General features: G+C 33.1%; 1 protein-coding gene across 5 annotated transcripts in view; it reads left to right on the plus strand.

Annotated features, from left to right (window-relative positions):
- Positions 1 to 14,260, plus strand: part of LOC150097613 (papilin-like) — a 1,184,257-nt gene that overhangs the window by 1,118,708 nt on the left and 51,289 nt on the right. For all 5 annotated transcript variants that reach the window (XM_090407770.1, XM_090407771.1, XM_090407772.1 and 2 more), the window contains one exon: positions 6,147 to 6,446. In XM_090407770.1, coding sequence (XP_090263896.1) covers positions 6,147 to 6,446 — 300 coding nt within the window. The remainder of the gene's footprint in view (positions 1 to 6,146; positions 6,447 to 14,260) is intronic.

The following is a 14,260-nucleotide window of genomic DNA, read 5'->3' on the forward strand; positions in this document are numbered from 1 at the left end:
ACCTGTAGAAATTTAGAGTGGTTATGTAATTGAATTCCAGGAGAGGATAAGGATGGGGAGGGGGTAAGCATTAGCAAATATTCAAAATGAGCATAAATTTTGAATTATTCTGTATATGATATCCTTCATATTATATTTTCAACATATCTACGGTGGTTATGCACTGGATATTATAGTAATGTGCATCCTACAAAAAAAAAAAAAAAAAAAAAATTCCCTACTAAAACATCATTGGATACAAATTCTCGATACTAAAAAGATTCACAATCGGAAACTGAGTTATGCAATATAACATCGTTTGTTGTTCATAAAACAAAACAAAAAAAAATTGTTTCTAGAACTGAAATGTGATAATCCATATAACGGTATTTTGCTAGGAAAGAAAGCAAAAGGTCATATTTATTTCAATAAACAGTATTTAAAAATATAAATACGTGACATAATATGTTCAATGCAAACATCTGAAAAATTCGCTAAAAAAGTTGTTTCTATATTGGAACAACCAATGCAACTGTTCCGTTGAAGTGATTTGAAGAATAAATTTATAATACAGCAGACTTTGCTACTACTAAATAGATTCAATGCAAAGGCTGATCAATGGTCATTTCAGGACATGTGAAATTCGTTTCAATTTTTGCAAAGAAACACAATAAATCATTTTAGAGACAAAAAGTCAAATATTTTAGGACAGTAAAGAAAATTCCAAGTAAAACAGTGTGTGTAAAGAAAGGTAACACAAACTGTTAGTCAGCCACTAACAGTTAATTCACGAATGGCTCTAAAATAGCCATAAAGGGATTAACGGTGGAGGGAGGTAATGGAATGATGAAAGGTACAATGCTGATGAAGTTTTGATCTATGCAGAATGCTATGGTGGGCTGGATATTTCATCCACCTCAGCCGGTAGGAAGGTTAATATAGGTGAGATAGAGATCCTCGGGAAAAATAAAATGACTGCCATCTCAGTTATGCAATTTAGGTAGCAACAACTAATGGCTGTTACATGAATGGAAATGCACAGAAAAAAAATAATCAGGCTTGGGATTTATGGGAAGTGGGATGAGAGAGAGTAGAAGTACAGAGGATATATTAAAAAAATAGGCCCAAGATATCAAAGAATCACTTGAATGTTAAGGAACATGCCTACAAGAAGGGATAAGGAGGTTATAATATATTTTTTTTATTATAAGGCTTTGATAAGATCACATCTAGATCACCTGGGTTTCCTGGAAATGGTGAAGAGGATTTAACACTGAGTGACCAAAATGGTGACTGGTTTGTGAAGTACTTGCTATGAGGATTAACTGAAGGTTTGTGGATTACAAAGTTTAGCTAATGGGTTTACTAAAGAAATTGCAATACATGACTGGATGGCAGCAAACAAAAGGTCACCTGTGTTAACAAGGTTGTGAGAACTAGATTTTTTTGTTTGTAGAGTGGTAAATGAGAAATGAGCATGCCAAAGGCAGTTGTGAGTGCTTTGTTAGTGAACATGTTGAAGGAGAGATATAATATTCATTGTGTCCATAATAATTAGCATGGTCTCTCATGAGAAGTCATCAGACTCCATGGAGATGCTCATGTAATAATAATAATAATAGTCATACACCTGTGAACCACTTAATCTTTTTTAATACAAGATAGTTAACGTTATTCATGCAACAGTTAATATTATTCAATTTTACAGAACTTTGTGTGTTCATGTGCTCCTTTACTGAATGATCTTGCCAGGTTACCAATGCTTTAAACTTATAAAAGCAGTCCTGTAAGATAAAAAATAAAATAATATATATATATATATATATAAGTAAGAATACAGAAGAAACCTATCTATCTTTCCTGAATTTAGGCTTAGTTTAATAATCCAACTGATGGTCATAATATTTTTACATTTTGGAAGTGAATAGTTGGATAGGAGTGTGATAAATTCTTTCAGTTTAAAATTTAAAAATGCATTAAGGGGAGGTTATTTTATTTTATTATTTTTACAGTGAATACTACCCACAAAAGGTTGTAAACCTATAGTACATTAGAACCATGGGTAACCGAGGATTAGCTAATCTGAAATTTTGCTCTTGAAATAAAACATCTTCTACCTGCTACTTCAGGCTTCCAGGAAGCAAGGTAAAGTGTTACACCAAGTGGAGTTTGATAAAACACAGATATTACAGAACAGTGGCGCACTCAGGATTTAATATTAGAGGGGCTGAGCATTCAAGATTTAATCGGGGGGGGGGGGAGTTGAGTAGACGATTTGAAAATATACACTACATTGCATACGAGCTATGACTGAGCATCTGCAGTGATCGCCAATACATAACACCCGTGATCTCCTCTGGCGGGCTTGGGCAAACGAAGTAGCGCCCGAGCACTACTTCATTCGCTTTGCGTTCACAGCAGCCAGGATTCCTGAGTGCTATAGATCAGGGGTCGGCAACCTTTTCAGGCTCAAGGGCCACATTCAACTTTTATTTTTATATAATCGGACCGCAAGCTTTTAATTAAGAGAAAATAGTGAGTGAAAAAAATACTTAAGTTATCAATTTTTATCATATTAATCTGTAAAAAACACAGAAATATTTAAAATACGAGATATGAAACTCAATGAAAATTATCATGTAAAAACTCTATCAAGTAATAGAGTTTATGCATCGCAATATGTGTGTCTCCCTGCTTAATGTGACTTTTGCAATTGTTTTTCCCTTAGCCAGATTATCTATATCTACTTTATAACCTGAGGTGCAAATCTGAATCAAAACATACAAATGTTCATTAGTCAGCTGAGAATTTTTTTTTTCTAAAACTCATAACAGAAAATGCTTATGCTTGTTCACAAATGTATGTGCTTTGAAATGCAACTATCATTTTCTTTGCGATACTAATTAATCCTTCAAATTTTTTTGGTAAGCATCGATAACATTTTTGGATATTTTCTAACGAAAATACATTCTTTAATGTTTCCTTGTGTTGTAATTCCAAAATTTATATCTGTAGTTGGTTTGTTACTTCATCAATGTCGACATTAAAAGGGTTCAAAAATAATCGCATTTCGATGTTATTTTTATGAAAATCCAGAAATCTTGTTGAAAATTCCATTTGTAAATCTTCAATGATACCAACAAAAGTTTCCTTGTGTGTTTGTCATCCAACTGTAGATGCAGATTTGCAACATATATAATGATGTATATTTTCTTCCATCATATGTTTTTTCAACAGACATAGTTTGCCTTCAAAAGCTTTTATATCAGAAAACAGTTCTGCTAGTAATTTACCTTGGCCCTGCAGGTTCAAATTAAGTTCATTAAGGTACATTGTAATATCTACCATAAATGCAAGAGACATAATACATTTTTTATCAGATAGGTGTGTAACGTCCTTATACTCAACCGTTTCATTATGAATACTTTGCTTCTTAAATATGTTTTGGTGAGCAATCAAAGAAGCTTCTAAATTATTAATGATTTTTTCTAAGTTCACAGTTCAAACCCTTGTATCAGCTTTCATGTTCATTCTCGTAATGACATCTGATATTATATTCTTTCATAACAGCAACACTTTTATGACAAATAAGACAAAGGGGCTTACCCCCATTTTCAATAAAGTACTTGCTGTTCCATTCATTATTAAACCTTCTTCCTTCATCTGCAATTTTACGTTTTCTTGAACCCATTTTTGAAATTATTTTTAACAAATATATAAGACGGACCAGGGAATGCGACTGCAAAAGTGCTCCAAACTCTCAGTTGTTGTCGGATGAAATCGCCTTTGTTATCCCCACTCATGATGACTGACACGGTTGACTCACGTCAAGTTGCAGGGCGATATCACAATGTATCGGTATCAAATTATTCTTAATTTATTATTCATATTATAAAATGTATTATTTAAATAATTCAACATACAGGCCACACGCCATGTAAGTATGGTCAACCTTTTATGGGCCACCAAAATTGCATGTTTGGGCCACATGCGGCCCGTGGGGTGCTGACCCCTGCTATAGAGTATTCCCACCTTATGTGATCACTAATTCATAAGTAGCATAGAAATAGAAAACACAACATAAATTTAAAAAAAAAATAATCATTTTAATTAGGAAAATAATTTTGGAAATTTTTCTTTGTGCACTGGTGCACCCAGGGAAGGGGGGGGCAAGGCCTCCCCCTTCCCTGGGTGCACCAGTGTTACTGAATGTAATAAGGTGAAATACCAACCCAAAATGAAAGAAAAAAGAAATAAAATGGTGGCCATTAGAACATGAAGTATATAAATATAAAACTCAGTTTATTTCAACACTGTTTTCTTATTTGTTTCAACAATGAAATATTATGAGTTGGCATATTTAAAATAAATATAACTCCAGAGGAAAACTCATGTAAAATACTTTATTAGCATAGAATTTTCACCTAAGTATCATAGACACTGTCAGTACAAGATAACAAAATGGCAATTAAACATTAACAGACAATTCTAAAAAGCACCACCTAAGTAGCTAACATAAGATGCAGTAAATTTCCTAACTTATTTAAAAAAAAGAAAAAAATATATATTAAGTACTATCTCCCATAAAGGGGATAGACCATCAGATCTGTTTAAGTTAGGAGAGTGAAGTAAAGTTTCACAAGTTGTATAAAGCCATTCTGTCAGGAACCAACTTTTATGAAGAACTCGTCTTGTTCCAATGAACTGTATATTTAATGTTGACAGCATGCTCTGCAAGTCCAGACTGTCCAGGCTTATGGTATTTAATATAAGACTAAATTGTTTTAATAATTATCAGAAGTGTAGTATAATGCACATTGCATTCATTTATGAAAGTGCTTGTTGTTGGGGGGAGGGGGATGGAGAAAGGACTAGTACATTATCTCTCACTAGGTCCCCAGTGGATGACAGTATATATGGTCTGTGAGAGTTTTTAATACAGTTATCAATCCTAACTGGCCAGAATTTCTGAGCAGCTTAGCTAAATTAAATTTATTGATCTTCAAAATTGATAATAGTTGCTTTTCCAATGGATTGTGTTTACTTTATGTAACGTGTGGAACCATTGCATATGTTTATGAATTACCTTTGTAAGTGTTCAATAAACATATGAAATTTTTATTGAACACAGTGTATTACACTTTTTCTACACCATTAGCATGGTTTTATATATTTTATGTTTAGTTTTTACAACTTTTAATGTCTACATTTTTATTCTTTTTTTGTTGCTTTGAAATGCTTTTTAATATCTTGTGGTTTATCTTACTCATATTATGTACATTCTTAAATTTTGGATTAAAGAGCTTATCACTCTATTTGATGGTGCATTTGCAAAACTAAATAATGTTATGACCATCAATATGATGAGTAAAGCAGATGAAAGTAAGGAAAGATTATATTTCTTCTGTATTTTTAGTTATACCATTATTCACATTTCATGTGAAAATAAATTTAAAACTTCACTAATTAATAAGATCAACAACTATATTATTTATATTTCATTTAAAGTTTCCTAACATGGAAATAAAATACAATTTTGCAGATATTTTATTTCACTAATCATTATTACAGTATTGTTAACTCCACCATCTAACAGCCCTTATTATCAAGTTTCCCTTTGCATAACACTACTGTTGTCAAGTTGCTCTTAGGAAATGTGAGAAAGCATAGTTTTGTAAATTATTTTTGTCACAATGTTGTGAAGTCCATGTCAGATATTTCTATAATATAAAAAATCAAACATCGTAATTAATATATCTGAACAAAGTAGTGGTTATCAGCGAAGAATAAATTGTTACTTTAATGGGAAAGGAATGGCAGTCTGAGAACATGTCAGCTCATGAAATTTATCAGATGTATTGCTGACAATATTTCTTATGCTCAGATCTGTCAACTTTTAGATGAGCCTTTTGGTAAAGAATGCAAATTACATACAGTGATCTCTCAATTATCCACTAAATTGTAATCCTGCTCTGGCTGGATAACTGAGAGATTACTCTATTGTGTTTTCATATTTGAAAATTTATTTAAAATGCAGTTTTTTTTGTTTTTTTTTTTTAGAGAAATACATAAACCTGTAAATTTATTGAACATTCTAAAATTATAATTTTACTCAGTAAAATTTAGATTTCTAAAATATTTTGTATGATTTTTTTCCCAACTGTTAGTTTCAAGTACAACTCCACTGCAACCACGATCTTATACACTCCCTCCAGAAAAAGATACAATAAGCGTTGTAAGAGGATCAGAAGTTATTCTCCGTTGCATTGTCAGATCTCCATCTTCACCTTTATCATGGACAAAGAATGATCTTCCTCTTATTGGGGGAGATTCCAGATTAAAACTTTTAATAGATGGGTCTTTGCAAATCACATCAGTTGAAGAAAATGATACGGGAACTTATGCATGTTCAACTACTGATATTTATGGAACGTTTGGTACTCGATTTGTGAAGTTAATAGTAAATGGTAAGATACCTCTGTTTATAATATTAAAAACTGGATGAACTTCGCAATTTCATTATTAACCATGACACATTGAATAAATGTTCAATATATATAATATATACTAGAAGAACTGCCAAGTTGTTCTTCAGCTCTTGAACTGCAGCTCTCAGAGACTCACTGTTACATAAATTTTGGCTCCCAAATTTTTAAGAATTATGTTACTAACTTCCATATTCTATTACTTTGGCCAAGCAAGAGTAATAGAATGTTCATATACTATATGAACTGAGTGGTCAGTTTATTATTATTATTAACATCTAACCTTCATGGAGTCAGAGGCTCATCATGGGAGGTACACACTATCGCACACAATGCTCATCCAATACTCATCTTCTTTAAATATATCCTTCTCAGAAGTAAAAGTTCTTTGCTCCCTATGCCAGAATGTCAATACTGTCATCATGAAGGCTGACAAAGGGAATGCCACTGTTGTCATGAATACTACCAAGTATAATCGTAAAATTAATATCTTATTAAGAGACAGATCGACATATAGTCTTTTCAGCAGGGATCCAAGAAAATGTTAAATCAATAAATTAAATAAATTATTAGACAATGCGCAATTGTGGGATGCCACTACCGTTGTGAAGTTATGAATTCATCATACCTATCTGCCTCAGCTCTATGGTCTTCCTAAAATACATAAGGATGGCACCCTCTCCAGCCTTGCAAAACATCTCTCTCTTATCATCTTCAGAATTTTACTGGATGTGGGATGCCACTACCGTTGGTAAATGCCACTAATGGTAAATTTAAAGAGGTTGGCAAATTGTCTTCTGGGAAATCAGATTATAAAAACCGAAGAGTCTGTTGTAGTGGTATGTTGTTGAATTGGCTCCCCAACCTTGCAAAACATCTCTCTCTTATCATCTTCAGAATTTTACTGGCCATACCAGCTCTTATATCAAAAATAGGCTTGACTTCAATAAGAAAATATAAAAGATCTACATCTGTCTAACAACAAGATTATGTTTTCTCCCAATTCAACAACATACCACTACAACAGACTCTTCGGTTTTTACAATCTGATTTCCCAGAAGACAATTTGCCAACCTCTTTAAATTTACCATTCATGTAGGCTATTTTACATGGCTTAATAAGTTGTTCAAACAAATAGAAGGAACAGCAATGGACTCTCCTATCTCACCAGCCTTAGCTCATTATTTTATATGGTGCATCTAGAAAAAGAACTCTTTAAGATAAGGGTTCTTTAAAGAACTCTTTAAAGAACCCTTATCCCCATATACAGTTACATTTTGTTGATGATATATTTGCAGTCTGGTCCCACAATGAGTCAGAATTAGTTCATTTCCTAGAGAAAATAAACTCCTTGTACTCCCGTATCAAGTTTCCTGTCAAACATCTATCCAATAATCATCTACCCTTTTTAGGTTCCTTAATAATTTGTAATCTTAAAATGGATGATGACCAAGCATGTATAATTTCGTGTAAATTTTACTGGGTAAAGAATATATTTTTGTTAAATTCTTTTTTAAGCAAACAAAGTTTGTGGGTGTATATATCATTAAAATACAAATGTATTACTGTGTATTATGGGAAGGAACACAACCCAGACTGGTTTTGACATTTATTAAGGACTCATCAGTTGGCAAGAACTAATGCAGAAGTCATATATTTTCCCTGTACAAGTAGCTCCCACTGATGAGACTTCAATAAAGGTTTCAACTTTTTTATTGAGGATAAAACTGGTCTCAGTAGTGACCCATCCTCTAATGTACAGCAATATACATGTCCTAAAGGAAGTGTACTTTGCATTATGGGATACTAAGGAAACTGATGTGAAGTCAATGGCCTCTATATATGAGTAGCCTAGTTGTGAAAATATAGAGGCTATCGACTTCATATCAGCTGTCTTAGTTAGTTGCCATAATTAGTGAGCATAGCTCAGATGGTACAGTGCTCGCTTAGCATGAGTGGTATTGGGATCAATGCCTGGTGCCTCCATTCGGTGAATTTTCCACATCATGCCTCTTGCATGATGTGGAGTTTGTGGAGTGAGTTTGATAGAAGGATTTATATAAAAAGGATGGTGTCTGCATCTGAATGGATTTGGTGTCAGGAGTCTTGAGAAAGTATTGCTCAGCGAGAGTAATACTCATCAGAAGTACAAATCAGGGAAACTAGAATGTTTGGGAGGAATGCAGGTGAGCATGAGTCTAGGCAACCTAGAGATTAGTAAGTGGTATAGTGAGTGGGCCAAATAACACAAGGTATAAGGGAGGTTGTGGATGATGGGAGCATTGCAGTTTATGTATACTAAAGCCAGAAATATTCAAAATAAAGGCAAGGAGGTTTTTGGCATTGGGTAGCACAACTTGGCCAAAAGTTATATGCAATGGATATAGTGTTTTCAGAGAGAACATAAGGAACAGGATGAGGGGAGAGAAGTTTTGCTAATGATATTAGAAGAATTAAAGCTAAAAAAAGAGTAGAATAATCAGGGGGACAGGGATTCTGAAGGAAGTTGAGGCTATCTGGTGTGAGATTGAGATCAAGAGGGCTAAATATGTGATTGGTTGCTGCTATAATCCAGGAGTATAATGGAGAATGTGGATGACATGCACTCACAAATTAGCATGATGAGTACAGGTTGAGTACTCATCATAGAGATGCTTGAAATATTATAGAATCTCAATACAAACATACCCATGGGATTAGATTGCATATTGGCCCATATATTACAAGAATGTGCAAGTTAAATATCAACTCCTCTGACCAAGCCATTTAATTTTGGCAATCAGTACTGGGAAGGTACCAATGGAGTAGAAAGAGCACAAAATAGTACCATTGCATAATGAACACTCCAAGACAGAAGTAGCAAATTATAGACTAATCAACATCTTAAGAGTGATGGTGAAGGTATTGGAGAAATTGAGGAAAGAAAGAATTCAGGACTGTGCGGATAGGAATGTGATACACTATAAGGGACAACAGATAACATCATGCTGTGAAAGGTAGGTATTCCTTAGTAATTTGCTTACTTTTTATAATAAAGTGACAATGGAGTTGGATAAGGGAATTGGCTACTCAGTGATACTGCTAGACTTTGCAAAAGCATTTCGCAAGATTCCATACAGAACTTTATTGCATAAAGTGGATGGGGATGAATCTGATGATTTGGATTAGAGGGAAGCTGATATATAGAATCAAAGTTTGTTTTATGGAGGAGTTGAGTCGGAGAAGGCAAATGACCAGTGTTGATCAAGATCAAGTACTGTACCACAGGGTTCAGTACTTGATCTTGTATTGTTTAATTTAAATAAATTACACAATAACCACAGTAATTAACTTTAATGAAATGAAAGTACAGGTATTTCATACTGAAACTAACAGTACATCATCAGTACTGTTAGTTTCAGTACTGATGATGTTTTAGAAACAAGCAATCAAAGGAACCGGATTACAAAGTACATACAGCAGTTGGTGGTTTACCAATTAAAAACTGTTGCTGCATGCTAGAAATTAGTATTAATAAATAATATTATTAAAAATATTTAACAACTATTTTTGATGGTTACATAAGATAAGAATCTCCCAAACTTCTGGGGGAGAGAGAGAGAGAGAGACAATTGTTCCAATTTAGATTTGGCCAATGTAAAAGGGCTTCATAACTTTCCTTAAAAAAGTGTTCATATTTAAACCTGTATCTATGGAGAAGACAAGCTTTATCCCACTCGATTTTGTGTTTAGTGTCAATACTATGTTGTGCCAGACCAGACTTTTGAGGTTTCATGTATTCGATATAATATTGATGTTCATTAATTCTTTTTTCTACAGAACAGCCTGTTTTTCCAAAGTATCTTGGATTACATTCACACGGTATCTGGTAAACGCCAGCTAATGATAGAGATGTCAGTTTGCCTTTTGTAGATGGCAACAGATGAGAAATTTTGTTGATCAGAAAATATGTGGGAGTGAGATGATACTTCAAAATTTTATCAATTGGTTCTGAGATACCTATATAAGGGATTGGAACCCTGCGGTTTGTTGAAGAATCCTGAGGTGTTGGAACATAGCAGTCAATTATCTGCTAGATTTGATTAGGGTTGCAACCATTAAATTCCATTAACTTTTTGATAGGGGTGGTGAAGCACAATACATAGCCTCTCCCACTCAAATGTCAACCTCACCTTCCCGTGGTCCATCCTGTTCTAAAAGTACAAACGAGGCACTGGCGACCGAGTATGGGCGGTATAACCTTAACACCCTAACAGAGTAAATGCTGTTAGATCTGCCTGTCCAGAGGCATTAGGTAGCAGCCCTATTACTGGACTTACCCAGCGACAGGTTAGTAACCTGCCCTGGGGAAATTCAAAATACTTTCAAGTTTCATGCAAAGAAAAGCCGGACGGACTATCAGGGAAAAGACCACAACCCAGGAAACGGTAAACGAAATTGGAAAAAGGAACACATACTGAAGATTGCAACATGGAATGTGAGAAGCATTGCACACAAAGAAGAAGAAGAACTTGATAAACAACTAAACCAAGCTAACATAAAGATATGTATAGTAACAGAAACAAAGAAAAAACAAAAAGGTACAAAAGAAACAAACAACTATATACAAATCTACAGTGGGGTAAAAAAATAAGAAAGAGAAAAAGCAGGTATAATGATTATGGTACATAAATCCCTAAAGAACAATATTGTATATTACAACTATTTGAATGAAAGACTAATAGAAATTAGACTCAAGACATTAAGAGGCCACATAACAATAATTGGTGCATATGAAAAAAGGAAAAAGAAGAAGACAGTAATATATTTTATAAAGAATTACAGAATGCCATAGATAAAACAAACAAAACTGACTATTTACTGCTAGCAGGAGACTTAAATGCCAGAATAGGAAACAAAAAATACAAAACAAACATAGGTAAATTTGGCGAAGATACATGTAATCAAAATGGTCGCAGATTGCGCGATTTTGTCATTTATAATAATATGAGAATAATGAATTCAATGTTTAAACACATGGAAATACATAAATATACTTGGTCAGCCAGAGGATACAAATCAGTAATTGACTACGTTATCACAAATTTTAAATTAGGGGAGTTAATTTTAGACGTAAGAGCATATCGAGGCTTTGAATTAAACTCTGATCATTATATGGTATCAGCAAAAATTCGTTTTAAACAAAAGTGGCTAAAAACACATAGAATTGAAAATTTTTACCAGCCAAGCTACAAAATTTCTTCATTACAGGATCCTCAAGTTAGACTACAATATCAAAAATGCACAAACTTAAAAACAGAAACCACACATGAATCAAGTGACATAGAAGATGAATGAGAAAATTTGAAACAAATTCTCACAAAAGCAGCAACAGAAACCTTAGGAATAAAGCACAAATGGATTAGAAAAAGAGGACTACGAGAATGGAACAAAGAAATAGAAAATATAATAAAAACCAAAAAGGACAGTTACCAGAAATGACTAAATTCCAAAACAATAGAAGCAGAAATAGAGTATAAAAGAAACAGTGCAATTGCAAAACGAGAAGTAAGGAAAAGACATGGAGAAAGATGGAACAATTTCGTAACAGAACTAGAAAAGGATTTATTTAAGCCAAAACCTATAAAGTAATAAAATACATGAATAAAGAAATAAAAGAAAAGATAAAAATACAAACAATAGATTTAGAAAAATGGGTGACCTATTTCCAAAATCTCTGGACAGATGAGAACAATGAATTAAAATTTTATAAGACAAAGAATGACCTAATAGAAAATATCACAATGTTAGAACTGAAAAATATAATAATGCCAGGAGAAGACAATATAAATATAGAACTATACAAAAATGCAGGAAAAATTTAATGAAAGACTTCTGAAATTTTTTAATATGGTTTGGATGTCTGGAAAAACCCTTAACTCTTGGAAAAAAGCACCAATTATCCCAATCTATAAAAAAAGGAAATAAAGACAATTGCAATAATTATAGGGGAATTAGCCTGCTGAATACAGGATATAAAATATATGCAGGAATATTAAAAGAGAAACTAAGCAGCATTGTAGAAAACAAATTACTAGAAGAACAAAACGGTTTCCGAAAAGGCCGATCCTGCATAGATCCAATTTTTACTTTAAAATTATTAATAGAAAAGAGAAGAGAATTTCAAAAAGAAACACATGTGGCATTTATTGATTATGAAAAAAGCCTTTGACAAAATTAGTAGACAAAAATTGTTTAAAATATTAACTGATTTAAACATACCAAACCAACTTTTACAATCTATTCAAGAAATATATACAGGAAATAAAATAGCAGTTAAATTAGAACACACCTCAGAATGGAAAGATATATCAAGAGGGGTACGACAAGGATGTACCCTCTCACCTCTGCTTTTCAATATATATATAAATGAAATAATAACAATCTGGAAACAGAATAACCCATTTGGTATACAAATGACCCCGCAAATGAAGATAGATACACTACTATTTGCAGATGATCAAATAGTATTAGCTACATCAGAAGATGACTTACAAAGATCATTAAAATCATTAAATGATATCTCAAAGCAATATAATATGACAATATCCAAAGAAAAAACAAAAATAATGGCATTCAAAGGAGAAAACCCATAAGAAGTAAAATAGTGATAGATAATAAAATGCTAGAACAAGTAAACACTTTCAGATACTTGGGATGTGATCTATCATACGAAGAAGAAAAAGACATAGACACTAAAATATCAAACTTTGTCAAAGTAAGTGGCATAATAAATAATATATTTAAGCCATCCCTGGTACAAAAACACACTAGAATCAGACTATATAATATCTTGTCAAAACCAACTCTACTATACGGAAGCGAAACATGGACCATGAAAAGGAAAGATGAAAAACAAATTCAAACAGAAGAAATGAAGTTCCTCAGAAAAACAGCTGGATATATACCAAGTGGGACCACAAAACAAATGAAGAAATCTTACAATCCCTGAAAATAAAACCAATTAATCACTACATAAGACAGTATAAACAAACATGGCTAGGACATTTAAATCGAATGGACAACAGCAGACTACCAAAATCATTATACAGATACAAAATAAGTGTAAAAAGAAGAATTAGAATACCAAGAAAGAGATGGCATGAGACCGGAACAGGCCACATGGCCTAAATTGAATGTTAGGAAGAAGAAGAAAAGAAGAACTTTTTGATAGCGAGTTCTTGTTGTAAGCTTGAGGGAGAGGCGCACACCTTATGTGCTCTATTAATTAAAGACTTGATTTTTAAAGAGGTGTGATGAACAGACTTTTGATTGATGTATCTGCTAAATGTAGATTTTCGATAAACACTGGTTGATAAATTACTGGAGGCTGTGCATGTAAGGCAGATGTACAAGAATGATAAACTACCAGCCTTTTCTTTTTCCATGGTGAACTGAATGCATGAGTGAAGGCTATTGATCTGTTGTAGGAAAGTGGTAAGTTCATTTTCAGAATGAGGCCAAATAGCAAAGACATCAGCAACATAACAAAAATAATGAGAGGGTTGGGGATGAATGGATGAGAACAAGGTATTGTCTAGATCAAGGGTCAGCAAACTTTTGAGACGGAAGAGCCAAACCTGTCCCTCCCAACAATTTAAAAATTATTCGAGAACCATAAATATATTTTTACAAATAAGGAAAATTTAAAGTAATATTATAGAAAACTTATAGTAATATATAACAAGTTATAATATTAATTATAGCTTTATTGAATGAAGAAAAAATCACACAAAAAATTGCTCTCATTGGTTTTA

This window comes from Typopeltis vanoorti, chromosome 17 (genome assembly GCF_054136105.1).
Source record: "Typopeltis vanoorti isolate ZY-2024b chromosome 17, IOZ_Tvanoo_1.0, whole genome shotgun sequence".
NCBI classification, from domain to species: Eukaryota; Metazoa; Arthropoda; class Arachnida; order Uropygi; family Thelyphonidae; genus Typopeltis; species Typopeltis vanoorti.